This window comes from Symphalangus syndactylus, chromosome X (assembly GCF_028878055.3).
Source record: "Symphalangus syndactylus isolate Jambi chromosome X, NHGRI_mSymSyn1-v2.1_pri, whole genome shotgun sequence".
Taxonomy (NCBI): domain Eukaryota; kingdom Metazoa; phylum Chordata; class Mammalia; order Primates; family Hylobatidae; genus Symphalangus; species Symphalangus syndactylus.
Window position 1 is genome coordinate 133,746,645 of NC_072447.2, and position 27,879 is coordinate 133,774,523.

Below are 27,879 nucleotides of genomic sequence, written 5' to 3' on the forward strand. Positions count from 1 at the left end.
ACGGATCCAGCTGAGCCCAGTCTTGTATCTGTCCTTACCAAGGTGCCATGCATATGAGTGAAGTCTTGAAATCAGCCTGCCACAACTGAGGTATCCCAGTCGATATCATATAGAACAGAAAAATTGCCCATCTCAGTCCTACCCAAATTCCTCATCCAGAAAAATCTTAAAATATAATAAAATGATTGTGTTTTAAGTCACTAACTTCTAAGGTAGTTTGTTATATAGCAATAGATAAGGAGAATATCCAGCATGGCTGCAGTGGAGTGTGATTGGTTAATAGAGTTAACAATTTTCAAGGAATGAAAATAGAAAGTACACTAAACAGCCAAACTAGACTGACCATGATTTTTCTCAGATTTTTGAAAAGGTGCTTTAGGATCCTGCAGGGCACAGAGCCACTGTCTTGGGCAACTGTTGCCACTACACTGTTGCTATATGGAAGGACCATTGTTCAGTTAGAACAATGTCAGATGACTGACGCTCTACTAGGTGTACTAAGATAACAGTTGTCTACAAAACCATAGAAACCTCAGAGGTGTTCTACATCTGATATGTGACAAAGACATCACACGTGCCTATTTTATGGTTCAATCCTAATAGTTTTTGGCAGGCCCGTTCATGCTGGCTTTTCTTTTCTTTTCTTTTTTTTTTTTTGAAATGGAATCTCGCTCTTATCATCCAAGCTGGAGTGCAATGGCATGATCTCAGCTCACTGCAACCTCTGCCTCCCGGGTTCAAGCGATTCTCCTGCCTCAGCCTCCCTAGTAGCTGGGATTACAAGCATGCGCCAATATGCCCAGCTAATTTTTGTATTTTTAGTAGAGATGGGGTTTTACCATGTTGGCCAGGCTGGTCTCGAACTCCTGACCTCAGGTGATCTTCTTGCTATAAAATGCCAACTTTTACCTTTGTGGCAGGGGAGAGGAATACTAGCTACCCATTAATTGGCTACTTATGAATTTTCAGGTTTTATACACTGCATCTGACTTAGTCTTCACAACAATCCTAAGGGATGGGAAATAATATTCCCTATTTTACAGATGAGGAAATTGAAGCTGAAAGAGATAACACAGTAAGGATACACAGTAAGTGGCTCTCACTAAACATGCTCCTAACCATTAGTCTACACTGCTTCCCACAAAGTCCACAGTTTCATAGAGAAAGACAGATACTCTTTGTCAGATCAGTATCTACCTAATCAACCTTGTATGTGGCCTTCAAACCTTCCTATCCAGGACGCTATCCTGGGGTTGCTTATCTCTAAACCCAGAATTTCCTATTGAGATATTTGACACATGCATTGTCACAGTGTTTCGGGGCCTCTTTTTAAAATTCATTGTTGCAATTTTGTGCCACAAAAGAAGTTGAAATTGTGGTCATGTAGCAATTGGAGGTAGGCAAAGGTAGGAAGTGACACACATTGACTATCTTGCTTACAATTTTCAGAACTGGACCCTGGTTCTTACTGGAAGCCCCTTTACACTCTCAGAAAGGCTTTGCCTGCACTTAACGACCTCTCCCCATCCAAGCGCCCCTGGCCCAATAAAAGCATTTCCAATCTTTTAGGTGTTCCAGAGACCCCTGAGCCCCAGGAGGTAGTTTTTACTCACAGTAAAACCACTGAAATGCAACCACAAATTATTCCAAAATAACTATTTCAAATAGGATCTAATTATATATGCATAATTAAGCTGTTTTATGGAAAGTTATGATTTCAACTGAGCTACATATTTCTGAGACATTATTGTTATTTCTTTAGAGTTCCTACAAAATTCATTGGAAAATTAAGAATTATGCCTGTGTATAATTTTAACCCATTACAGTCCTGCCTCCTTTCTACATAGTTCCTTTAAAAGACTTTTTAGGCAGTCTTTGTCAGATTAGTATCTACCTACTCAACCTTATATCTCTCTTCTAACCTGAAGAGAGAACACAGATTTCCAAGGACAGCCTGGCTGAGCTGTGAGATGATTCTGGACTTCTCACCAGCCCTCTTGGAGGCACAAGTTCCCAAAGTTTTTCACAATGACTCTTAAATTCTACCTACATCTGTCCTGTTTCCCCAAAAGATCATCTAAACACTTGTTTCAGCTCAGCTGGAAAGGTGAGACAGGGCCTGGCTCATGTACAACAGCAAACAATCTGGCAAACTGGGATTGGTGGATTATGTGGCACAATTTCAGTTCCCAAAGGTCCTCCCAAACATATCTCAACTTTGATCCCAAATTTCCACCAGTGGAGCTTTATTCCTTTAGTGCAAAGTTTTGCAAAATCTCCCTTTGTAGCCCATCTTCCCTCAACTCCTTTTTATTCATTTACACTGTGTTTTTGCCTTTTAGAACATTTGACAGGTCCAGAGTCATGCCCTCCAAAGGTATTCACCTTTGGGGCGCATTAGTGAGGACATTTCCCACTACATCTGTGGTTCCCAGATTTCTGGATTTTGGAAATGAATAAAATTATATGCATATTTAAGGTCACCAGCCTCTTAATTTCACAAGAAAATAAGTGGGGAAAAAATAACAAAGAAAATAACCAATATTCTATTCATATAGTTCATAAAAGAAAGAACATTTTAAAACCAAAAATATATGAAGCCTATCACCTCAGAATAAAGGGCAGTCCTTTCAATTGAGCAAATTTAGCTTCATGACAAATTTACTACATTTTTAGTTTTTACATTTTGCCATAAACAGGTCCTGGTCTACACACCAGTGTTTGGGCTTTTGAGATCACTCAACCATTTCACTTAGCGTGCTCCCCTATATATGAAACTTCCTGTGAAAAATTTCTTTCAGAACTGGAATGTCACACACACACACACATTATTAAGGGCCATTAAAAGCTTCACTTCCCCTGAGGACTGGTATATTTTTTCTTCATGGAAAATGCAAATTATATAACTGATCAGGTTTCCCTTTTTTGTTTTGGCTGCTTTGTCACAGGGGCAGCTCAACTTCAGAAATCAGGTGGGAATCCTATGACCTACACACCTGAATTTTAGTTAACTTCCCTACCTGGTCTTTGTCTTCTATTCTCATTTATATTTTCCCAAATGCTGATTTATTTTATTTTATTTTTTATAAATTATTGTATTTTTTCATATACTGTAATCTTTCTTATAAGCTGCCTCAAAGTCTTTGCTGAATGAGGTGATTTAACTCAATAGTTAACCACTGTCTCCATACTGTATACCCTTGCATACCTTCCAATCACTGATGCACTGTTTCCTCTGCCTACACTGTTCTTAGTTCTTTCATCCTCCTGACATACTCCTATATATACCTGGACACCTAGCTCAAATGTTATCTCTTTCGTGAACCTTCTCTGACCACCGCCATCTACCTAGCATTTCCCCTCACCACACCTGGGCTAAAACAATACTTATGTACAAGTTTCTATTATGACACTTGCAACATGATAGTGTAGTGATATTTACTTTGTTGCCTCTGCCACTGCAACTTGAGCTTGAAGGCAAGGATTGTGCCATGCCCATATTGGAATCCCCTATATCTAGCTCAATAGATTTCCAATGAATGGATGGATAAATAACAGAACAAATGAACAAAATGAAAGGAAGGCCTTTGAGCTGTTGTCAGTGAAGAGCCAGCTCATATTCGAGAACATGTTGGATTAGGGAGAGAATGGGAAAGTTCTAAAAGCACTGGAGTCACTATAAGAGTAGCCATATGTAGAAAGCTGCAACTGGATCCCTTCCTTACACCTTATACAAAAATTAATTCAAGATGGATTAAAGACTTATATGTTAGACCTAAAACCATTAAAATCCTACAAGAAAACCTAGGCAATACCATTCAGGACATAGGCGTGGGCAAGGACTTCATGTCTAAAACACCAAAAGCAATGGCAACAAAAGCCAAAATCGACAAATGGGATCTCATTAAACTAAAGAGCTTCTGCACAGCAAAAGAAACTATCATCAGAGTGAACAGGCAACCTACACAATGGGAGAAAATTTTTGCAACCTACTCATCTGACAAAGGGCTAATATCCAGAATCTACAATGAACTCAAACAAATTTACAAGAAAAAAACAAACAACCCCATCAAAAAGTGGGCAGAGGACATGAACAGACACTTCTCAAAAGAAGACATTTATGCAGCCAAAAAACACATGAAGAAATGCTCCTCATCACTGGCCATCAGAGAAATGCAAATCAAAACCACAGTGAGATACCATCTCACACCAGTTAGAATGGCCATCATTAAAAAATCAGGAAACGACAGGTGCTGGAGAGGATGTGGAGAAATAGGAACACTTTTACACTGTTGGTGGGACTGTAAACTAGTTCAACCATTGTGGAAGTCAGTGTGGCGATTCCTCAGGGATCTAGAACTAGAAATACCATTTGACCCAGCCATCCCATTACTGGGTATATACCCAAAGGACTATAAATCATGCTGCTATAAAGACACATGCACACGTATGTTTATTGCGGCACTATTCACAATAGCAAAGACTTGGAACCAACCCAAATGTCCAACAACGATAGACTGGATTAAGAAAATGTGGCACATATACACCATGGAATACTATGCAGCCATAAAAAATGATGAGTTCGTGTCCTTTGTAGGGGCATGGATGAAACTGGAAAACATCATTCTCAGTAAACTATCGCAAGGACAAAAAACCAAACACCGCATGTTCTCACTCATAGGTGGGAAGTGAACAATGAGAACTCATGGACACAGGAAGGGGAACATCACGCTCCGGGGACTGTTGTGGGGTGGGGGGAGGGGGGAGGGACAGCATTAGGAGATACACCTAATGCTAAATGACGAGTTAATGGGTGCAGGAAATCAACATGGCACATGGATACATATGTAACAAACCTGCACATTGTGCACATGTACCCTAAAACCCTAAAGTATAATAAAAAAAAATAAATAAATAAAAAATAAATAAATAAATAGAAAAAAAAAAAAAAAGAGTAGGAAACTTTGTCTTTCTTGTTCATTGCTCTCTCCCCGGGGCTTCTCACAGTACCTTCATACCGGCAGGCTTTAGTGAATATTTCTTGTATGAATGAATGAATAAGCAAATAGTTTCACTCAGTTCCTTCTCCTAATAGTTTCCATGGGGAGTCTTTTCTTTTTAAATGATTGTTCCTATCACTGTGCATTTACTTATTCCAGCTAGTTAACGTCATGAAATTCTTATCTCAAAGATCCTCTAGCCCTTGAGCTTCATGTACTCTTCCAAAGGCTTTAAACAGTTTAAAATATTTCCATGAGAAAACAGCTCCACAGCATTTACCTACACAGACTGTGATGTCGAGCACCTCACTATCTGTATTTCTTGGTGTCTTCCCTGGGAGATAGGACCTCGTTCTTTGCGGGGACCTCAATACACAGTCTCTATTATGTTGACCATCTCCTGTTTGTCCTTCTGTGGCCCAGTTAATCTTGTTGTTACCAGTAATCAAGTCAAAATCATGATGTGCTTGTTCCCAAATAAAAATATGACAATACATAGATCATATAAACTCACACATTTTTGTTGAAATAAAGTAGTCTGTAATATCAAGATAAATAACTACAACATTTTTAACCTTTTCAGCTATATAACATAGAGCTCATTCATATTCATAAAAGTAGGGTCCCAATTATGTCCAAACCAAATGATGACACCTCAGTCTTTTCTTTTGAAAGTATGACCTGACACAACAGCTAACTGCCAGCTGTTGTGTTAGTACAGGAGCTTGATGGCATGGGGGAGACTTAAATGAATATCTCCAGGTGTAGATATGCTCCATGGTGAATCTTGAGAGTACCATCAGTAGGTAGAATTCAGGTTTGTTTTGAAGAGACATTAATTTTATCTGGTATATATAATGTTTACATATTATTGGCTCTTGGTAAAATACATACCATGATGATGAACAGTGCTCTCCTTTCTCAGGATTGCAACTTTTTTGCCACTAAAAGCATACTCTATTTGTGGCAGATATTAAAAATAATACAAACCAAAGGCCAGGCCTTCCTGAGGAGCTTGCACAACAGTGGTCTGTCATGTATAATACAAACTCCTTCTTTCTTTCTGTTCCCATCAGAGTTGGCCTGTTGGATCCAGTGAGAAATGCCTCCTTAAGAATGAGCAGGGCTTTGCTCTGGAAATAAGGTCCATGAGTCCATATTTTCCAATATCTTTCATTATGGAGCAGACATGGTCAATACAGTGGGGACATCATAATGAGGGACCCTTCTCTTTTTGGACTTCACAGGCTCCACACTTGGCTGCTAAGGATATTTTAATTGAGGGGAAAATAAAGGAAGCAGCAGGCAGTATTCAGCAAGTATCCCTTAATGGATCCATCCTTGGATTCATCTGGAATGACTGGGGCAGAACAATGTTCTTTAACCAGAGGGCCTGACTATTGGGTTCCACTAACATTAGTCTTATTTGACCAGCTTCTCAAAGCAAATACTCTTGCAAGAAAGACAGCTGCCAGCCAGAGGGGACCTCTTGATCTGCCATCATTATGGATTAACTTTATTGAACCAAAGCTGTATGAAACACCATGTTAGTTGAAAGGGAACTCCACACCAAACCTCAGAGACAGCCTGTTTCTACTCCCTACTCAATGAATATAATAATTATGCCAGACATTGCCTTCATGACAAGTGTGTGTCCAAGAGATTCAGCATCTATGACAGTATAGATTAGAGGTCTCTGGGGGAAGTGAAGAAAGCTTATATTATTGTTAGTTTTTCATCAATGTCAAAAGACTTTTCTATTGTCACAAACAGGCCAGATGAGACAGGACAAAGAAAAGTCTGCTGGCTCAGTAGGAAACCTCCTGAGGAGCATAAAAGTAGCTGAATTACTGAGCCTTTGATGGGTGACTTCAGGCAACAGCTCCATGAGGCTTATTTGCTGCCTTTTCCATTTTAAGAAATCTTGAGGCATGGGGAGCTGATCTGCCTTTTCCATTTTAAGAAATCTTGAGGCATGGGGAGCTGATCAGGGAGATGTTTTAACCCATTGTAAAGATGGCAGGCACTCTGTTCTCCAGACCTTGGCAAGCAGAAAGGTAGGAAGCATTAGAGTGTCGTGCCAACCTTCCATTTCTGTGAAAATCCCCACCAGATTTATAAGGAACAGGCATCAGCACTGTCAGACATATACTGTTCTCTTCACCTGTTGCTGTCCAGTATTTCACCAGGCAAAAATTTCACCCTTGCATTTACTGTCCTTCACTGTTGTTAAAGGTAAAGATGAGTCATAATTCAACTTTTTGTGAGCCACATCGCACATGTGAACTTGAAACAGTAATAACAATAGCTGAGTTAATTGAGGAATTACTGTGAGCCAGGCATCATTCTAAGGCTTTACATTATTAACGCATGAATCCTCATAACAACCCTATAACAAGGTGCCATTATTATCTGCATTTTACAGATGAAGAAACTGAGGCATAGAGAAATGAAGTAACTTGTCAACAGTCACACAACTAGTTAATGACAGAGATTTGAGCATAGGCATTCTGGATCTAGAACCCATGTTCAAATCTCAATGGTAAATTGCCTTCCTAAAATAATACAGAGACGAGAAAAACCAGTTCACACATAACTTAAGTGATTTTATACATAGCTTTACAAAGTATATCTCAGCCTGATGTTATTGCCCCATGCACTTTAAGACAAGAAGGGAACTACTGAACTAATACCAGCATTTCTATGACCAGGTTTCCAAAGAGTCAATTAACTTTGCCTGGAGCATGGTGGCAGGCATTATCACTGAATTACATACAGGTCACAGAGAAAGCATTTCTTTACAGTCGTTAAGAAAACAAGATGTGGAGAAGGGGGCCAACAGTAGAAATTAAAAATACTCTTGAGGTTTCAAATGTCTGGTTGAAGCTGGATGTGCAGAACGCTCATTAGCATATTAGCATTGACAGTGGCTGCATAGCATCCAAATACTTTCAATTTCAGTGGGAGCTTAGCAGCGATTTGAAGAATGTATGTTAGTACTTCCTCTACATCAAAGAGCATATAGTACTGCTAAGAGTAGTAATAATGATGACAGTTTATCTTTACTGGGTGCTTATTATATGGTAAGCAGTGTGCTAAGTATATTATTTAATGTTCACAGTAATCCTATGAGCTAGGACACTATCATTATCTCCATTTTACAGATGAGAAAACTGAGGAACAGAGAGGTCAAGTAACTTGCTTAAGGTAACACAGTAAGTGGCAGAGCAAGGACTCAAACCCAGGTAGTCCTCTGACTTCAAGGCCTGTGTTGTTAAGCACTAAGCAAGATACTGTTACGAGGATTCAAGCCCTCCACCACACTGTTAAGAAAACTTGCCCCAATCTTCTAGCCTTATTATTGACCCCAGCTCAAGCTTTGGGTCTGTAATGATTGCTTGGTGGCATTTTTGTTCTCAATGCTAGGCCTTTCTTTTTCCATGTTATAGATGGGTGGCTAAGTATTGAATACTACTTTGTGAGCATAGATTTATGCTTATATATGATAATTTACAAATCATATGATATCAGTTAACATTTAGTACCCTGGGCCACAGCACAGATGTGGTCTCAATATTTTTCCTGGGACTTTTACACATATGGTCCAGACTGTCATAAACTGGAAATATTTAAGTCAAATTAGATTGTCTAGTCATCTTAGACTATAAGTGTTGTGACTCAGGACACTCCACAATATATATTTCAGTTTAAAACAACATAAAACAATATATATTTCATATAAATATATAAAACAATATATATTTCAGTTTAAATTCTACTATAATCAAATAATAAAGAGGTACTAAATAAAAAACTCATTACTTCCTTAGAAATGTCTATGAGAAATACATTAATAATGATTTTTGAAGTATTTTAATAGCTGCCATTTTTGAGCACCTTCTATGTACCAGACATTGTGCTAAGTATGATTTAATTGTCATAACAATCCTAGGAGTTAGGTACTATTAGTCTGACTTTGTAGATGAGGACACTGAGTCTCAGAAGATACACAGCTGCTCGAGATCAAATAGTGAAAGAAACAGGCTTGGAAGCCAAGCAGACTGAATCTAGAACCTGACATCTTAACCACTCTGCAATACTGGCTCCTACAGTAACATTCACTGATCCCAGATTGGCCCCACTAGTCATTCAAAACCTAAGGAGATCCATGGTCCAATCTCTGTAGCTCTCAAAGGACGTTTGGTTGTTCATTTCAATTGTTATTGGTCTAATGGAGAAGAATACAGTCCAGTGAACTACAACCTATGGTATGAATTATAGTTTGGCAGAGTTCTTTGCACCTGCCATATATAGAATTTAGACTCCTTTTTTTTCTCCACCCATTTCTTATTCACATACCTGTTTTTCTTCATGTTTGGTTGCTTTTATGCTTGTTTCTTGGCTTTTGATGTGATAACATTTCTTAATTCATTATTAATATTGCTGTCTAGTGGACCTCACCCTCATTATAACTTATAAGGATTTAAAACCTGGGCTGGAATTGTGAAATAATATTTTTGGGGGTGTAGCTAACTATATAAATAAATGGCAAGACAAAATGGCATTACTCTAAATCTGTTTCTCAAATTTAATGTGCCTGTGAAGCACCTGGGGATCTTGCGAAAATGCAGCTTCTGATTCAGTAGGTCTGTGCTGGGGCCTGAGATTCTGGGATTCTAAGTGGTTCCCAGGTTATGCAGGGCACACTTTGAGTAGCAAGGTTCTAGATTGGCCTGGTCCTGTTGTGCTTTTAAGTAGAGTCACAATTAATTGAATCTAGGGAGAGTAATGTTTAGGCTGTTTAAAAAGCTGCCTCAGGCTCCCTGAGATGGCAATTCCCAAATGTCTTCAAAAATTTATTGTAATGATTAATCAGCTCTCACTGTCCAGGAAGCTTTTTTGTGTCTAAACAAAACCCTCCAGGTGCTCTGATGTTCTGCTTCTCATTTTATCTTTAGCGGAGATGGAGTTAGTTCACCATGTCAATTCTATTATGGGTTACTTTGTTTATGTATATATGTATGTGTGTGTGTATTTACACACAGTTCTTCAATGTTAAAAAACAGTCTTTGGGCTGTCCTCCACCATCTCCTTTCCTCTCCTCTAGGAATCTTAAGATTTTGGAGATATCTAAGTCAGTTCTCTTCCTGTCTCCATGTTTATTTGCCTCCTCTATGAAATCTATAAAATTATACAGGCTTTGTAATTCCTTGCCAAAATCCTGTTGCCTTGTATTTCAAAGAGCTGTTTAAAGCTTCAATGACCCTAGCCTGCATTGGATATACACTCAGCATGTCCAAAGTGCAAAACGGAGTATACTAGTAACTACCGGCCACCCAGACTATAAAGCTCATATTACAAAAATGCACACTCTAGGCAGAATCTGGTAAATGTCAACTTCAAAATAAGTTGTGTCATACTGCTATATTTACTACCACATGGTCAATAAAAATAAGCACTTGCGAGGTGATTAAAAATAACATACCAGGTAAAATTGGTTGTCCGGCAATTCCCAGCGGTGCCATTCCAAGATTATTCATTGCTGTGGCCCATGCAGTTGGATCAGACATAGGTAGTGTCATTGCAGTGGAATCCACGTTCAGAGTTCTATTGCTATCGGCTGAAAAGAAATGACAAGCAAAATAATTTGTTGTGTTAAGGTTCTAGCATCTAGTTTACTTATAAACATAAATTCTGGCAAACTCTTTAGAGAAATGGCTGGAGAAATGGACAAGTGGTGGATAAGGCCTCAATGCCAGCTTTCTTACAAGGGTTAAAACAATACAGCTTGAACTGGCAGGAAGTCATGGAATTTGAAAGCAATTTACCAGATGGCATTTTAGTATAAGTGTTTCCTTCCTTCTCTCCCTTTCTTCCTTCTCTCTCTCTCTCTTTTTTTTTTTCAAGCATACACAACAGAGGAGCTTGGAATGATTAAGAAGTTTTCTATTCTTCTCATAGTCTACTAGCATATGGTTACTTCAGCAGCTTCCATCCAAACTACTTATGCATGTAAAGCAAGATAAAACATCCTAGGGCTTCTGTAGTTGTCAATAAAAGATGAAAATTATACTCCTGATGTAATTTCATATCTTTGAGGCAGTACTATTGAATAGAGCTGGACACACAATCAGCAGACATCAAATTAGCTGAATGACAATATTGGGGGTTAGGGGAACAATGAGAAAAAACAGACTAGAGACACAGTCCCTGCCCTCAAAGGTTGTACAATAAAATTGAAGAGACTGATGATGATGGTGATAATTATTACCATTATCACTGTTATCACCACCTCCACCCACTACTACCTCTATTGAACACTTACTGTATGCGAGGTAAATCACTTGGCATGCATCATTCTCATTTAACTTTCAGAACAGCCCTATGAGGTAGGGACTATTTATATCTCCATTTAATAGAAGTTTTAGAGACATTTAAGAGAAGTTTTGAAAGGTCAAATACATTGTCCAAGGTCATACAGAATGTATAATTTTTAGCCACTATGCTTTACTATCTCCAGTTAAACAACTAGGAAACAATGAAAGACTCAAATGGTATAGATCAGAAATGTTACTGTAGTTTATGGTATGCAGAGCTACTGTGGCCTGAGTAAGCAGGAAATACTTCATGGAGAAAATAGGACTTGAAAGAATGGATCAGATTTATATAGAGCATGTCATGAGTGATGAGTAGTTATTAGATAGGTAAAGTAGAGGGGCCAGACATCCCAGGAGCAGGAATGATATAAGCAAAGACATTGAAATGGGTTTTATATGCACGTACATGTACACAGTGTTGGGAGAGATACAGTCATGAGTCATCTGAGCACAAACAGACTTTCATTTTGGGAAATTTTCCTCTGACTACTGATAGTCATAGAAAAATCTTTCTATGGCTTTTTTCCTACTTCCCAGTACACACTTCTGCCAATTACAACCCATGAAGGCAACTTTGTTCTAATAGTAGCTTGCTAAAGTCCAAGGCAACATCAGGGCTGACTCTTGCCAGGGTTATTTATACATGTGCTATTTTGGTCACTGATTGGTCAGAACAAGCAAATATAAATGTCTAAAAACATTATTTCTGAAATATTAGTTTTTGTCATTTTTCTGTGCTGCCTTTGCCTCTTCCCCCTTAATCCCTCCTTCACACACACACAGTGATTGATGGCACTAAGTGTTCATCAATTACAGTCAGAAGTCACATTTCAGAGCTAGTGATTTCTCCATCTGTAGGAACTTTAGTCGTCATATCCAGCTTTCAGTGTTCTCTCACAAAGGCATATCCAAAGGCTAGAAATAGCCTCCTTGCAAATATTATCAAGAAAACAAATATGGGATGCTGAATATCCTTTGGGTTGACAGTTTACATAGTGATAATTAGTCTACTTGGACTTCCAAGCCCCCAGCTAGGGGAGATAATTTTTTAGAGAATGTTATAGCTGAAAGATATCTTTAGAGATTATTGAGTCTACACTCTGATTTTCTCTGGTTGCTGGAGAATCACTCCCAGAAGAAACTGGTAGGTTTAGAAGGACTGGGACCCAATGCCAAAAATAATTTCTTACAACAGTTTGGCTACTCATTGGTTCTGCAGTCATGAGAAATATTAAAACAAACAAACAAACAAGCAAACAGGAACACTTCTCAGTAAAGGATTTTGAGGTCAAAGAACGAGAATTTATAATATATTAACCTAGCCAAACTCTGGACTAATTAGGGGCGGGATAAGTGTTTGGGGGAAGACAATGATCTCAATTACAATTTTGAACGAAAACACAGTATTGTTATTTTCAAAACGTATAGTAATTCACAATGCTTGTTAAAATGTTAGTAAGTAGAGTTCCTGCTATGCTTGTTTACAGGAACAGATAAGGAACATGTGTGATTAACAGCATTATTTTGTCTCAATGAATGTGGTTCTTAAATTCTTAGAAAGTTTTTTTTTTCTTTTCTTTTTTTTTTATTATACTTTAGGGTTTTAGGGTACATGTGCACAATGTGCAGGTTTGTTACATATGTATCCATGTGCCATGTTGATTTCCTGCACCCATTAACTCGTCATTTAGCATTAGGTGTATCTCCTAATGCTGTCCCTCCCCCCTCCCCCCACCCCACAACAGTCCCCGGAGCGTGATGTTACCCTTCCTGTGTCCATGAGTTCTCATTGTTCAATTCCCACCTATGAGTGAGAACATGCGGTGTTTGGTTTTTTGTCCTTGCGATAGTTTACTGAGAATGATGTTTTCCAGTTTCATCCATGTCCCTACAAAGGACACGAACTCATCATTTTTTATGGCTGCATAGTATTCCATGGTGTATATGTGCCACATTTTCTTAATCCAGTCTATCGTTGTTGGACATTTGGGTTGGTTCCAAGTCTTTGCTATTGTGAATAGTGCCGCAATAAACATACGTGTGCATGTGTCTTTATAGCAGCATGATTTATAGTCCTTTGGGTATATACCCAGTAATGGGATGGCTGGGTCAAATGGTATTTCTAGTTCTAGATCCTTGAGGAATCGCCACACTGACTTCCACAATGGTTGAACTAGTTTACAGTCCCACCAACAGTGTAAAAGTGTTCCTATTTCTCCACATCCTCTCCAGCACCTGTTGTTTCCTGCTTTTTTAATGATGGCCATTCTAACTGGTGTGAGATGGTATCTCACTGTGGTTTTGATTTGCATTCTCTGATGGCCAGTGATGAGGAGCATTTCTTCATGTGTTTTTTGGCTGCATAAATGTCTTCTTTTGAGAAGTGTCTGTTCATGTCCTCTGCCCACTTTTTGATGGGGTTGTTTGTTTTTTTCTTGTAAATTTGTTTGAGTTCATTGTAGATTCTGGATATTAGCCCTTTGTCAGATGAGTAGGTTGCAAAAATTTTCTCCCATTGTGTAGGTTGCCTGTTCACTCTGATGATAGTTTCTTTTGCTGTGCAGAAGCTCTTTAGTTTAATGAGATCCCATTTGTCGATTTTGGCTTTTGTTGCCATTGCTTTTGGTGTTTTAGACATGAAGTCCTTGCCCACGCCTATGTCCTGAATGGTATTGCCTAGGTTTTCTTGTAGGATTTTAATGGTTTTAGGTCTAACATATAAGTCTTTAATCCATCTTGAATTTTTGTATAAGGTGTAAGGAAGGGATCCAGTTGCAGCTTTCTACATATGGCTAGCCAGTTTTCCCAGCACCATTTATTAAATAGGGAATCCTTTCCCCATTTCTTGTTTTTGTCAGGTTTGTCAAAGATCAGATAGTTGTAGCTATGCGGCATCATTTCTGAGGGCTCTGTTCTGTTCCATTGATCTATGTCTCTGTTGTGGTACCAGTACCATGCTGTTTTGGTTACTGTAGCCTTGTAGTATAGTTTAAAGTCAGGTAGCATGATGCCTCCAGCTTTGTTCTTTTGGCTTAGGATTGACTTGGCGATGCGGGCTCTTTTTTGGTTCCATATGAACTTGAAAGTAGTTTTTTCCAATTCTGTGAAGAAAGTCATTGGTAGCTTGATGGGGATGGCATTGAATCTGTAAATTACCTTGGGCAGTATGGCCATTTTCACGATATTGATTCTTCCAACCCATGCACATGGAATGTTCTTCCATTTGTTTGTATCCTCTTTTATTTCATTGAGCAGTGGTTTGTAGTTCTCCTTGAAGAGGTCCTTCACATCCCTTGTAAGTTGGATTCCTAGGTATTTTATTCTCTTTGAAGCAATTGTGAATGGTAGTTCACTCATGATTTGGCTCTCTGTTTGTCTGTTATTGGTGTACAAGAATGCTTGTGATTTTTGTACATTAATTTTGTATCCTGAGACTTTGCTGAAGTTGCTAATCAGCTTAAGGAGATTTTGGGCTGAGACAATGGGGTTTTCTAGATACACAATCATGTCATCTGCAAACAGGGACAATTTGACTTCCTCTTTTCCTAATTGAATACCCTTTATTTCCTTCTCCTGCCTGATTGCTCTGGCCAGAACTTCCAGCACTATGTTGAATAGGAGCGGTGAGAGAGGGCATCCCTGTCTTGTGCCAGTTTTCAGAGGGAATGCTTCCAGTTTTTGCCCATTCAGTATGATATTGGCTGTGGGTTTGTTGTAGATAGCTCTTATTATTTTGAGATACGTCCCATCAATACCTAATTTATTGAGAGTAATAATGGGAGATTTTAACACCCCACTGTCAGCATTAGACAGATCAACGAGACAGAAAGTTAACAAGGATATCCAGGAATTGAACTCAGCTCTACATAAAGTGGACCTAATAGACATCTACAGAACTCTCCACCCCAAATCAACAGAATATACATTTTTTTCAGCACCACACCACACCTATTCCAAAATTGACCACATAGTTGGAAGTAAAGTTCTTCTCAGCAAATGTAAAAGAACAGAGATTATAACAAACTGTCTCTCAGACCACAGTGCAATCAAACTAGAACTCAGGATTAAGAAACTCAGTCAAAACCGCTCAACTACATGGAAACTGAACAACCTGCTCCTGAATGACTATTGGGTACATAATGAAATGAAGGCAGAAATAAAGATGTTCTTTGAAACCAACGAGAACAAAGACACAACATACCAGAATCTCTGGGACACATTCAAAGCAGTGTGTAGAGGGAAATTTATAGCACTAAATGCCCACAAGAGAAAGCAGGAAAGATCCAAAATTGACACCCTAACATCACAATTAAAAGAACTAGAAAAGCAAGAGCAAACACATTCAAAAGCTAGCAGAAGGCTAGAAATAACTAAAATCAGAGCAGAACTGAAGGAAATAGAGACACAAAAAACCCTTCAAAAAATTAATGAATCCAGGAGCTGGTTTTTTGAAAAGATCAACAAAATTGATGGACTGCTAGCAAGACTAATAAAGAAGAAAAGAGAGAAGAATCAAATAGATGCAATAAAAAACGAAAAAGGGGATATCACCACCGATCCCACAGAAATACAATCTACCATCAGAGAATACTACAAACACCTCTATGCAAATAAACTAGAAAATCTAGAAGAAATGGATAAATTCCTCGACAAATACACCCTCCCAAGACTAAACCAGGAAGAAGTTGAATCTCTGAATAGACCAATAACAGGTTCTGAAATTGTGGCAATAATCAATAGCTTACCAACCAAAAAGAGTCCAGGACCTGATGGATTCACAGCTGAATTCTACCAGAGGTACAAGGAGGAACTGGTACCATTCCTTCTGAAACTATTCCAATCGATAGAAAAAGAGGGAATCCTCCCTAACACATTTTACGAAGCCAGCATCGTCCTGATACCAAAACCTGGCAGAGACATAACCAAAAAAGAGAATTTCAGACCAATATCCTTGATGAACATTGATGCAAAAATCCTCAATAAAATACTGGCAAACCGAATCCAGCAGCACATCAAAAAGCTTATCCACCATGATCAAGTGGGCTTCATCCCTGGGATGCAAGGCTGGTTCAACATACGCAAATCAATAAATGTAATCCAGCATATAAACAGAACCAAAGACAAAAACCACATGATTATCTCAATAGATGCAGAAAAGGCCTTTGACAAAATTCAATTCTTAGAAAGTTTTGCTTTAAATGTCCTTCTTATCTCCCTTCCCTCCTCTAACACCCATCTTCACCTGTCAAAATCCCACTCAGTTTTGAAGGGTCACCTCAAATGCTACCTTGTTTATGAAACTGAAATGGCCAGGTGGGAAGGGCTCCCTGGCAGAGCCTCCCACTGACCTGCACCCTGGGGTGGAGCCTTGGAAGTTCATGTGTTTGCAGTGGGAAGGAGCCTGGCCCCTCCTCTTCCTGGGTGGAACCTGGGATTCAATCTATGAGGCGGGAAGCACACCAGCAGGACTCTGGCCTTGCAGAGGGTCCCTGTTTCCCTTTTTTACCCCTTTTTCCCCAATACATTCCATTTTTTCTCACCCTTCAAAGTGTCTGCAAGCCTAATCTCTCATGGCCATGTGACAAGAACCTGGTTCTTAGCTGAACTAAGGAAAAAGTCCTATAACAAAACCACCTCATTGGAATTAATTACTTCTTCTGATGTGTTCTCATAACATTTTATCTAGAATTTGATTTTCACATGTTTGCTCATTCTCTCACTCATTCCCTGCAAACTAAACTTTTATGAGTCTTACTATATGCCATGCTGTTTTGCTAGTAACTACAAACACAGTGATGAACAAAACTCATTTACTGCTCTGGAAGAATTCAAAATATAGTGAGAGGGACAGACATATAAACAATCCAATATAAATTATTATAATAAGTACTATAATTAAACCATGAGTGGAGTGCTCTGGGAACACAGAGGAGTAATTAAAGCTGCTGCAATGGGTTTGGGTATATGTGTTTCTGGTTGTGGGGTGGAGGAGGAATGCCACGGAAGCCTTCATTGGGAAAGAATCATTTGAAGGAAGTCTTTAAGGAGGGATAGGATTTTCTTCCAGGTGGTGAATGGAAGATTGGGGTAAAAAGAGCATTCCAAGAAGCAAGAAGCACCATGCATTTACCACTGACTGCCTTGGATTATTGTTATTGTGTACATGTCTCCCTTCTGCTGGCCTGCATGCCTCTTTTAGGTCAGGTACTGGGTTTGAGGCATTTTCTTTCCTTATTTCTTAGTTTAGTGTCTAGTATAAAATAGGTATTCAAGAAATATTTAAATTAATAAAGAAAATTAATTTACATTGATTTTGGGCACAATAAGCAGTCTATACAATGACACTCATTGATTACTTGTATACCTTTTCAGAATGACAAATTGTCTTAAAGAGATGGCATTATTGCTAAGCCAATTCTTTCTCTAGGACAGCTGAATACTTGTAGAAATTTGCTTAGTTACAACCAGGGATATATGCCCAACTAATAACTCAGTTTGATCTCATTAGCTATGATCTTTTTCCCATATCGGCATAATCATACATAAAAGCTTGCAAAATTTTGCTTTCAAAGGAAAATCCCAGATGATCACCTCTGGCAGTAATCTGGATTCAAGGTCCAAGGTAACAAAACATGTTGTGCTAAGTATCTGTTTAGAATTATCACTTAATGGTGGAAAAGTTAAGTTCTGGCCTGATCCACTTTCTAGACTAGAAATGGACATCTAGTAATTTTCCCCTGAATCCTACAATCACTGGCAGCAGCCAAGAATATTCAGAAGGCGACTGCTACTGGTTGTCAAGTGGTCTTTAAAATACCTACCCCAAGTCTGAAGAACATGTCTTGCCATGCTGGTTCTCCTATTCTGCTGTGTGACAAGTTCTCAAGAGGTCAGAGATTGTAGACTGGCTGTGAGTAAGTGCCTTCTAGGCAATTTGGTTGAAGATATGACACTTTGGAATAAGCTCCATTAGCACCAAAAGAATACAAGATTTGGAAGTGATCATCTACTTGAACTTGGTATCATTTTATAACTATCAAATCTCTGCCATCTGTTTATTTTTGTATTGTTGATGCATCACCGATTAACTTGTCAATCACTGTCAAAGTTATTTGATTTTGAAGACTACACACACACACACACGCACACACACACACAGAGACACACACACAATTTCCTCTGAAACAAGGACAACAGTATGTTGGTGCCATCTCTTCAACTATATTCTTTCATTAAGACAAAAACTCTCCTTCTCTGATGATTTACTCTCCTACAATTCTCTTTCTTTTGTCCGAGTGTATATCCACTGGTTTTTATGCTTACTGTAATTTTGTTACACATTATTATGCAAAGTTGAGGAGACAGTTTTGTCAACAAACGTCTATTGAAAGCCTGTTAACCACAGGAAGCAATCCTGTCTAATCATCAAGAGCATTGGTCTGGGAGTCAGATGGCTCTGGACTAGAGTCTAACTCTACTACTTAGCAACTGTAATGTGCTCATTCACTTTCTTTCTTCTCTTCTTGCCTGCCTGCCTTCCAGTCTTCCTTTCATATTTACCATACATTCCCTGAACATTATCTATGTGTCAGGCAGTATTGCAGATGTTGAGGATATTAGGGTGAGTCAAAGAGACCTCATCCTTGCTCTTGTAGAACTTATACTCTAAGGCAATAGACAGATATTAAAATACAAATAATTATGCACTGTAATAAGTGTTATGAGCAAATAACTGGGTTTGATGAAAAAATGGCAGGCTATTAAATTAGGAAAATGAAAACATCTACCTTATAGGTTTGTTGAAGATTAGATAACGTGGGTAAAGAATTTAGCATGTTTTCTGGCTCATATTGAGCACTCAATAAATGGCCATAATAACACGGTAATAGTTATGGCAAACGATGAGGAAGTGGTCCCAGCCCTTGAGGGGCTCAAAGTCTACTGAGAGAACCAAGCATACACATGAATTACTAGAATACATTGTATGAATAATGAAACTGAGGCACAGAGAGTTTAAGTAATCAGCTCAACATCACACAGCTAGTAAGTGGTAGAGCAAGAATATAAGCCCAGTCAGCTCTGATGCCAATGCTCACAATGCAACTCATCACACTAAACTCTCTTCCAAAGAGTACATTTATTCTGTGTTCTCCTAGCTCATTGAAGACATTGCTATCATAGCTCTTACTACATTATATTTTTCTGATCTTTTTCCATGTCTGTCTCTCCCCAGAAATCGCTTATTCCTCCTTGTTATTCCTATTGCCTAGACACAGTGTCTGACATAGAAAAGATGTTCAACAAGCTATTTTAAACAAATACATGAGGAAATATATGAGTATACAAAAGAGTCCTCCACAGATATTCTTTCCAGAAGCAGGTGTCAGGCTATTCAGAACAGGATACTACTCTATTATTGTATTAAGATAAAACCTCTTTTGGAGGGTTTCTTTTGAGGGCTGAGTGTTAAACAAAAATTTTAAATGGAAAAAGAAAGGAAGATAAAATGGTGACAATTTGAAGTATTATAACCCTTACATGCTGATAATACAAAAAATTCCCAATTACAGACATACAAACTTCAAGGAAGATAAATCTGGGGATGGGAAGACAGCATCACTGAGAAATTCTTCACTTATGAGAAGGAACTAAAATTTCTCAGAGAATTTAAGGTAATTAAATTTACTAAAATGAAAGTCCACGTAGCAGCCATATTTGTTAATTCCTTGAGGCCAGGGGACACAAACCTCATTTACTTCTGTATCCTTCACTGTGACTAGCTCAAAGTAGGTGCCAATAAGTGTGTTTTTAAATAAAAGAACTCTACAAGAACTCAGCAACTGTACAAAGTGGGGCTTACCTGCATAGCCTATTTCATAGACCCACAGCCATCTAAAATCTCTTTGCATTGTGTGGTCCTGAACTGTGAACTTAGCTCTGTCGTCATTTCTGCAGAAAGAAGATAGTAGTCTCAGCTTGGCGTGGTAGCTCATGCCTGTAAATCCCAGCACTTTGGGAGGCGGAGGTGGGTGGATCATTTGAGGTCAGGAGTTCAAGACCAGCCGGGTCAACATGGTAAAACCCAATGTCTACTAAAAATATAAAAATTAGCTGGGCGTGGTGGTGTATGCCTGTACTCCCAGCTACTTAGGGGGCTGAGGCACGAGAATCACCTGAACCCAGGAGATGGAAGTTGCAGTGAACCGAGATCACACCACTACATTCCAGCCTGGGCGACACAGTGAGACTCTGTCTCAAAAAAAACAAAAAAAAAAAAGAAAGAAAAGAAAAAGAAAAAAGAAAAAGAAACAGACAGTGGTCTAAAGGTGGGTGGGACATGGGACATCAGGCCTCCAGAATATACTAGGACTCAGAAAAATGATGAATAATAGTTTTTTTTAATACTTTAAGTTCTGGGATACATGTGCGAATGTGCAGGTTTGTTACATAGGTATACACGTGCCATGGTAGTTTGCTGCACCCATCAAGCCATCATCTACATTAGGTATTTCTTCTAATGCTATCCCTCTCCTAGCCCCCCACCCCCTGACAGGCCCCGGTGTGTGATGTTCCCCTCCCTGTGTCCATGTGTTCTCATTGTTCAACTCCCACTTATGAGTGAGAACATACAGTATTTGGTTTTCTTAATAGTTTTAAAGATAGCAATTATAATAAGACTAATAAGAGTTAACAGTTATATAATGCTTACTATGCACCTCACACTGTTCTAGGCACTTTATATATATTAATTTAAAACTCACAAAAATCCTATGAAGTAGGTCCTTTCATTATCCCCATTTTACTGATGAGGTAACAGGAACAGAGAAGTTAAGCAAGCTATCCATAGTTATATAGCTAGCTTGCAGTAGAGCCGAGATTCAAACCCAGGCAGTCTGGCTTCACAATTCATGCTCTTGACCACTATGCCCTACTAAACTAGGGGGTTCATCAAGTTATAGAATATTTGAGCTGAGGGCTCTAGAGCTCATCATTATACAGATGGGTGCTCTCAATGTCCTCTATTGCAGTGCCAAGTTTGCCCCACAGGGGACATTTGGCAATATCTGGAGACATTTTTGATTGTCATACCTGGCAGCAGGTAGTTGCTACTGACATCTAGTAGAGGCCAGGGGTTCCGCTAAACATCCTATAACGTACGGGACATCCCCCTACAAGAAGCAATTATCTGGCCTAAAATGTCAATAGTGCTGAGGTTGAGAAATCCTGCTCTACTGTAACAATTTTTGTGTGTTCTTACTGGAGAACGCCTTATACCCCTGGTTTCTTCCACAATGCTTTCCCATCTATCACATGTATAGGCAACTCCAACTTCTGTAGTTTATGCCCTACCCTACTCTCTTATGCTATTGTGCAACTAAGACTAATCTGATCAAACCCTCCTCCCTGACCCCATCTCAAGAATCTATTAACGCTTTCAGCACGGTTACTTCTAAGCTTCGCATCAAAGAAATGATCCTTGTTGTGGGAAGTCCAGGTACCATGGAATGCTGACGGGTTACTGTTTGAGAATAGTCCTGGAAATAGCAGTAGGCACACCATGACAAAGGAAAGAGAAAGGAAGTTTAGCAAATGCTTGCACAAAACGTGGAAGAAAACTTCATTTCTGGCATGTCACATAAGACCTCGCATACAGCAGGCATTCGAGAAGTATTTGTTGTGAAAAGATGACACAGGGGCAGGGTTGGGTGTCCTACCAAGGAATAACATTGTGTTTTCTGTTCTCTGTCTAAGGGAAAGGAAACAGTAGAACAAATTACATTTGGGGTCTGCATTAAGCCTGGGGCTCAAGGCTTTATCTTTTGCGTGGTATTTATTGCTTATGAAGCAATATATTGTGGCAGTGCAGGTGTTATTTTGAATCTCTCTTCATATTCCTTGAAAATTAACAATCTATCATTGTTTGTGAACAATGCATTGAAGCCTGAGGCACAGGCCACAGTCCCTCCTATTGCAGACTTCAAGTGATGCCACAGCTTGCATCACAGTGATGCAGGTGAGAGAACTGACAGGGGCTTTTGTAGGCTTTTGTAATAGAAGGCTCCCAGATGGCTTGAGAGAGATGATGCTATTAGACAAGCAGGATGGATCAAAGAGTCACTCAAGGGAATCAAGATGTCATACATTCTCTTCCTTGAGAAAGGAAAGGGAGATAAGGGAAGGGAAGGCAAAGGGAGGCAAGGAAAGGGTCTTTATGCTGGCCTATATATATAGTAGGTAGTCATTTTCACATGAGTTGTGAGTGTGGCAGGGTGGGAGTTGGAAGAGAGTAGCTTGATCCTCAAGGTATACAGATGAGAATCTCAGCGTAGAGGGTGCTTTCACAAACTAAACCTCATCCTGGAAGATTTATTGTTTTAGTCTATAAGCTAGAGGGTCCTGAAGATAGCCACCTCTGTATTGGAGCAGTTATCAAGATGTTCAATATTCAAGTTAGATCAACTTAAAGTCACGGAGCCAGGCCAGCCCTCCAGATGGCAACTGTAGTGAGGGTGGGGTGAGGGCGTGGTACAGTGAGGAAGAAGAAGGCCACAGAATTTGGTATGTGCCTCTCCAAGGAAGTCATAGCACATACCCTACATTTATGAAGGCAACAAGGTATAGTAGAAGGAATACAGGACTTGGAGCCAGATAGATCTAAAATCCAACCTTGGCTGTACTCCTGGCTAGCTGAGTGACTTTAGGCAAGTTCCACAAACTTTTCAACCTGTTTATTCACTTGTAGCTGGGGATAATGATACCTATCTTTCATATAAAAGATAATGATAATGATGTTGATTCCTAATATTGGTTAAATGCTTATTATGTGCTAAACATTGTTTTAAAGCTTTGCATGCATTATTACAGTAGATAGCTAGCCAGGCATGAGTGAGGCAGGAGAGGGCTCCCCCAGCCCCACCAGGAATGTCAGGTGACTATCAGGTAGTTGTCACACTGACTCTCTAAAATAATAATTGATCATAGCCAGCGCCAGGGAAAAGTCGTTTCCCAATAAATAAAAACACCTGAAACTGGTGATTGGCAGCATCCCAATAAGATCTCTCGTATTGGGCGAGTTAGCTCAGGCATGCACATTAAGAGACAAAATGGCACAGTTGAACTGATATATGACCTTCCAGGGGCATTCCACTGGAACAGGGAAGAACACTTCAGATGAGCACGTGTACAACTCTAGTAAACACACTGAGCATGCTCACCTCCCAAGTGCTAGCAGGCCCCTGCACATGCAGGCAGCTTACCCTAAGGGAAGAATAAAGGGAAATGGGATGCAAGATGCTGGAAGTATGCCAACATATAAAACCCTAGGTCCAAAGTCAAACAGGGCACTTGACCTCCAAGATATCCACTTAGCCCTCTTCCAAGTACACTTTACCCTCTTTTCATTCCTGCTCTAAAGCTTTTTAATAAACTTTCACTACTACTAAAACTTGCCTTGGTCTCTTCTTCTGCCTTATGCCCCTCAGTCGAATTCTTTCTTCTGAGGAGGCAAGAACTGAGGTTGCTGCAGACCTGTATGGATTTGCCACAGGGAACTCGGATACTTCCACCACTAACAGTATTATACAATATAATCCTTACAAAAACTCTATGAGACAAGTGATATTTATCATTATACCCATTTTATAGACAAGGAACATGAAACACAAAGAAGTTAACAAGTTGCTCAAGGCCACAGATACAGTTAATGTTGGAATTGGAATTCAAATTCAGGAAGTATGGCTCCAGAGACAACACGTTTAACCACTGAGCTATATACCATCACTAAGAATGCTGAGCCCAATATCTGACACAGAGCAAGTACCTGATCATGACTTTAATCCTACTTCCTTTATCTTTCCCTTCCCTTTTTCTGGCAAGGAAGAAATCATTCAGATGCCCTGTGGGGGATCTTTGAGCTGCCGCCAAGGGCTTCTTTTGTAATTTCAGGGTGGGCTGGCATGGGCTGAAGAATCTCAGGGATAGTACTTTTCAGTTCAAGGTTATTAGGCAAATTGAGTCAGGAGAATAGGTTAAGTTGGACCCAGGGGTTCTGGTTGGACCCAGGGTTCTGGAATACCATCAGGCTCCACTGTGGGAACCTTAGAGGGCTTCCTCAGCTACTAAAAGCAGTGGCTGACTCCCCTTGAGAGGCTCTTTTGGGGCTTTTCTGGACTACAGTCTGTAATTGCCAACCCTCTGGCTTCATGGACTTCTCAGATACCTGTGAACTAATGTCACCTTGGTCTAGAGTGAATGGCTGACTATGGTCCTCTAATCTAGTATTACATCATCACATTTATTCCATATTTTCTTATCTAATATTTAGGTAAAGAACACCAAAAAGCACAGGTGGGCCTCAAAAAAAAATGCTACCTATCTCAGCTCCTTTAATATCTGCACTAATTGCCTGTTAAGTCATATAATTCTTTTCCTGGTTTTGAAACAAACACATAAATATTACTGTCAGGACCCCAAATGTTGTAGTTACTGGTTTTCAACTAGAAATCTTAATATTTAAACTAATCAACTAACTGCATTTCAGGTACTGAGCACGCTCTTTAAGTTAATGGCATGGCTGCTGGTGGGGGAGGGGGTGGAGAAAGAAAAAAATAGAAGCATAAACTTTGTTAAGTTCCCAAAGCTCTGTGGTTTGTGCTTTCCCAAGGTAAGTTGAGTAAAAGGTGACTTGGCAACACTGCTACTATGCTCCTGGAAGTCTGGCAAGATCTCTTGGAGGAAAGAAAACCCCACACCAGTCCTGGGGCTAATCCACAAGCTGTTTTGCTGTAGTCCTTGTTGCTGAAAATCTTTCCAATGTGTTTCAGTCCACTTCCTTGCCATAGAAAATAGAGTATGACAAGGATAAATATAGCATGAACAAGATCTGGAGTTTGGAAGGCTAGTTTGAACTCTGGCCCTACCGTTTACTCACTATGTAGCAATCACTTACACCTGTGTTTGTCAAAGTAAGTTCCAACCATGTGCATCAGAATCACCTTGGGTGCTTGCTAAATAGGCCAATTTCCAGGATTCACTGCTAAAGTTTTCACCTGGGTGGCATTGGGGACTCTGCCTATTGAACAAGCACCCTAGGTAACTCTTACACCGACTACAAATTTGGGAAACACAGAGCTTCAGTTTTCTTATCTATAAATAAGAATGATGCCACCCTTTCACAGGGTTGTGGTGAAAACAACATAGGTAAGCAATATGTGCTAGTTGTACCTGAATCTTTGAGTGAAGTTATTGCAAGACTATGAGATACATTTTGAATATTAATTTAACAAACTTGTGAAAGCCATATACTATGTGATGGTACCCAGGTGAAAACTACATGTTTTCCTGTCCTTTGAGGGGCTCACAGACTAGTGAGCGTGGCAGATATGAAAACAAAGACTACTGTATAGTTTGAAAATGGCTAAACAGAGACATGAAGAAGGGGGAGACAGTTCCCCTGCTAGGATGGCGCTAAGGAGAGGAGGTGGTGGAGGAGGGAGGAGAGCACTGAGAAAGTGATGTGAAGCTGGAGGTAGTGACTTTAAACTGAGTTTTGAAAACTAAGCCAATTATCATGGTACTGCAAATATCTTAAAAGGTACAGAATAAGACTGTGTTTGTACTAAGTCTAAAACCTAGAATGCAAGTAGTTCTTGTTTGGGGAAATGGGAGTGAGTGGAGAATATTTTCCATATCAATTTTCTTATCACTTCTCTCTCCTAAAAGTAGAATGTGGAACAACTGGAGTCATTTTGTATTCCCAGTAGGTTGACTCTGAGAGGATGGGTGTTGGGCTATATTGTTGACTTGCTGTGTAAGTCATTAACTACATGGCCATGGTCTAAGTTGGTGGGGGTAGGGGGTGAGACCCTGGCCATGATGACTATAAATAAGTCAGGTGGTAAATCCTGCTGATAATGGGACCTTTGGCTGAAGTACTAGCTGCCTCAGCAGGGCCATCCTCAGATATTAAGGGCAATGCTATATATACACATACAGCCGCATGAGGCAGTGACTAATGGCTCTGCCTTGGGCCAGCAGCTCTGGCCCCTTTCGTGCTTCTTTACCTCTGCAAAGCAGCCAAACTGGAGTTTTCAAACTCCACTCCAATTTGACAAATAATCAAAAGACAATAAACTTTATTATACATACCTTCACATTATCTTCACTACCCTTCATGTTTCAAAATGACTGATTGGTTTTTTTTTTTTGAAAACCACAACACATTCCCATCAACCACTAGCATGCATTTGGCTAGACCAGGCATGATAAATTCTCAAGCCTTAATGCTGAACGATGCTGAACGAAGAGAAAAAAAATAGGGTTATAACAGTGGTTAAGATCATAATCTTTGGATTAGATCTGAGTTCTAGTCCTGGCCCACCATTTATTACCTGTGTGATGCTAGGCAAGTGATTTCATGTCTCTGTGCTTCATTTTCTACATCTGAGAAATGGGATAATAATAGTACCCATCTTATAGGGTTATAGTGAAGATTAAAGGAGAAAATATACAAAACAGATCTATTGTGGTGCCTAACTTAGTAAATGCTTGTAGAATACTAGTAATCATTATCAATATACTAACAATGGTGGGCATTACCTCTGATATCTTATGGAAAACAGGGGCCACTGGGAGTAAGGAAAGAGGAGAGTGTTACAATTTCTTCAGGTGAAAAGAACATGAAAATACCAGTACAGGAACCAGCCATTAATAATATTAGATTGGTGCAAAAGTAATTACAGTTTTGCGATTAAAAGTCATGGCAAAAATGGCAATTACTTTTGCACCAACCTAATAGGAGAGAATGTATTTACAACAAAAAAAGGACAAGATGGTTTATCTTTAACAAGTTCTTTACCAAGAACACTGCCAGAAAAAAAACAGTGGGTTTAATTTGTATTCTTCTCATCTGATTGATGCATTTTCTAAAAGTGCTACTGCTAATAAAATCCTAAAAAGATGTTCCAGTGTTACCCTCCTCCACTGTATATACCCCCAACCTATCAGACCTGCTGCCAAAACCTATTTGCTTTTTTCCTCTAAAACCATGGATGACATTTGTATCTGTGCTCTCTCTCCTGATCCCCCCATCTGTGGTGGAGGAAAGCCAGAATTACTTAGTGTTGTAGCTCAATTATCCATGACAAGATTGGAAAGCAAGGGGGTAGGCGGGAGAAGAACCTGCTCTTCACAGACAGCTTTTTAACAAGACAAAGGCAGATTATGGCCACGGCTGTGACCTCCATGACAGCTGGGCACAGGACACCCGCTGTATCAGCATACTCTGGGAACAATACATATGCAAGTAAATTTGGTTGGCAGTTTGTGATTCTGGGACAGTATTAATAATAGTGCCTTTCCTGAAATCTATCCTGTATATGATGTATTTTGCCACGTTTAATTCAATAGCTCTTCTGAATATTTTAATACAGCAACAGTAGTCCAAATAGCAAACACATGTGAGTTATTAACTTTCTTTTATCCATTTCTGCTGTGACTTAAAT

The 27,879-nt window shown here is 39.4% G+C and overlaps 1 protein-coding gene across 6 annotated transcripts in view; it reads right to left on the reverse strand.

Moving 5' to 3' along the window:
- Window positions 1-27,879, reverse strand: part of ENOX2 (ecto-NOX disulfide-thiol exchanger 2) — a 285,625-nt gene that overhangs the window by 69,011 nt on the left and 188,735 nt on the right. For 5 of the 6 annotated variants that reach the window (XM_055268213.2, XM_063634727.1, XM_063634730.1 and 2 more), the window contains one exon: window positions 10,486-10,620. In XM_055268213.2, the coding sequence (XP_055124188.1) occupies window positions 10,486-10,582 (97 nt within the window). In that variant the 5' untranslated portion in view covers window positions 10,583-10,620. Of the gene's footprint in view, window positions 1-10,485; window positions 10,621-20,237; window positions 20,327-27,879 lie in introns of all 6 variants that reach the window. The other variant, XM_055268208.2, reaches the window with a different exon arrangement.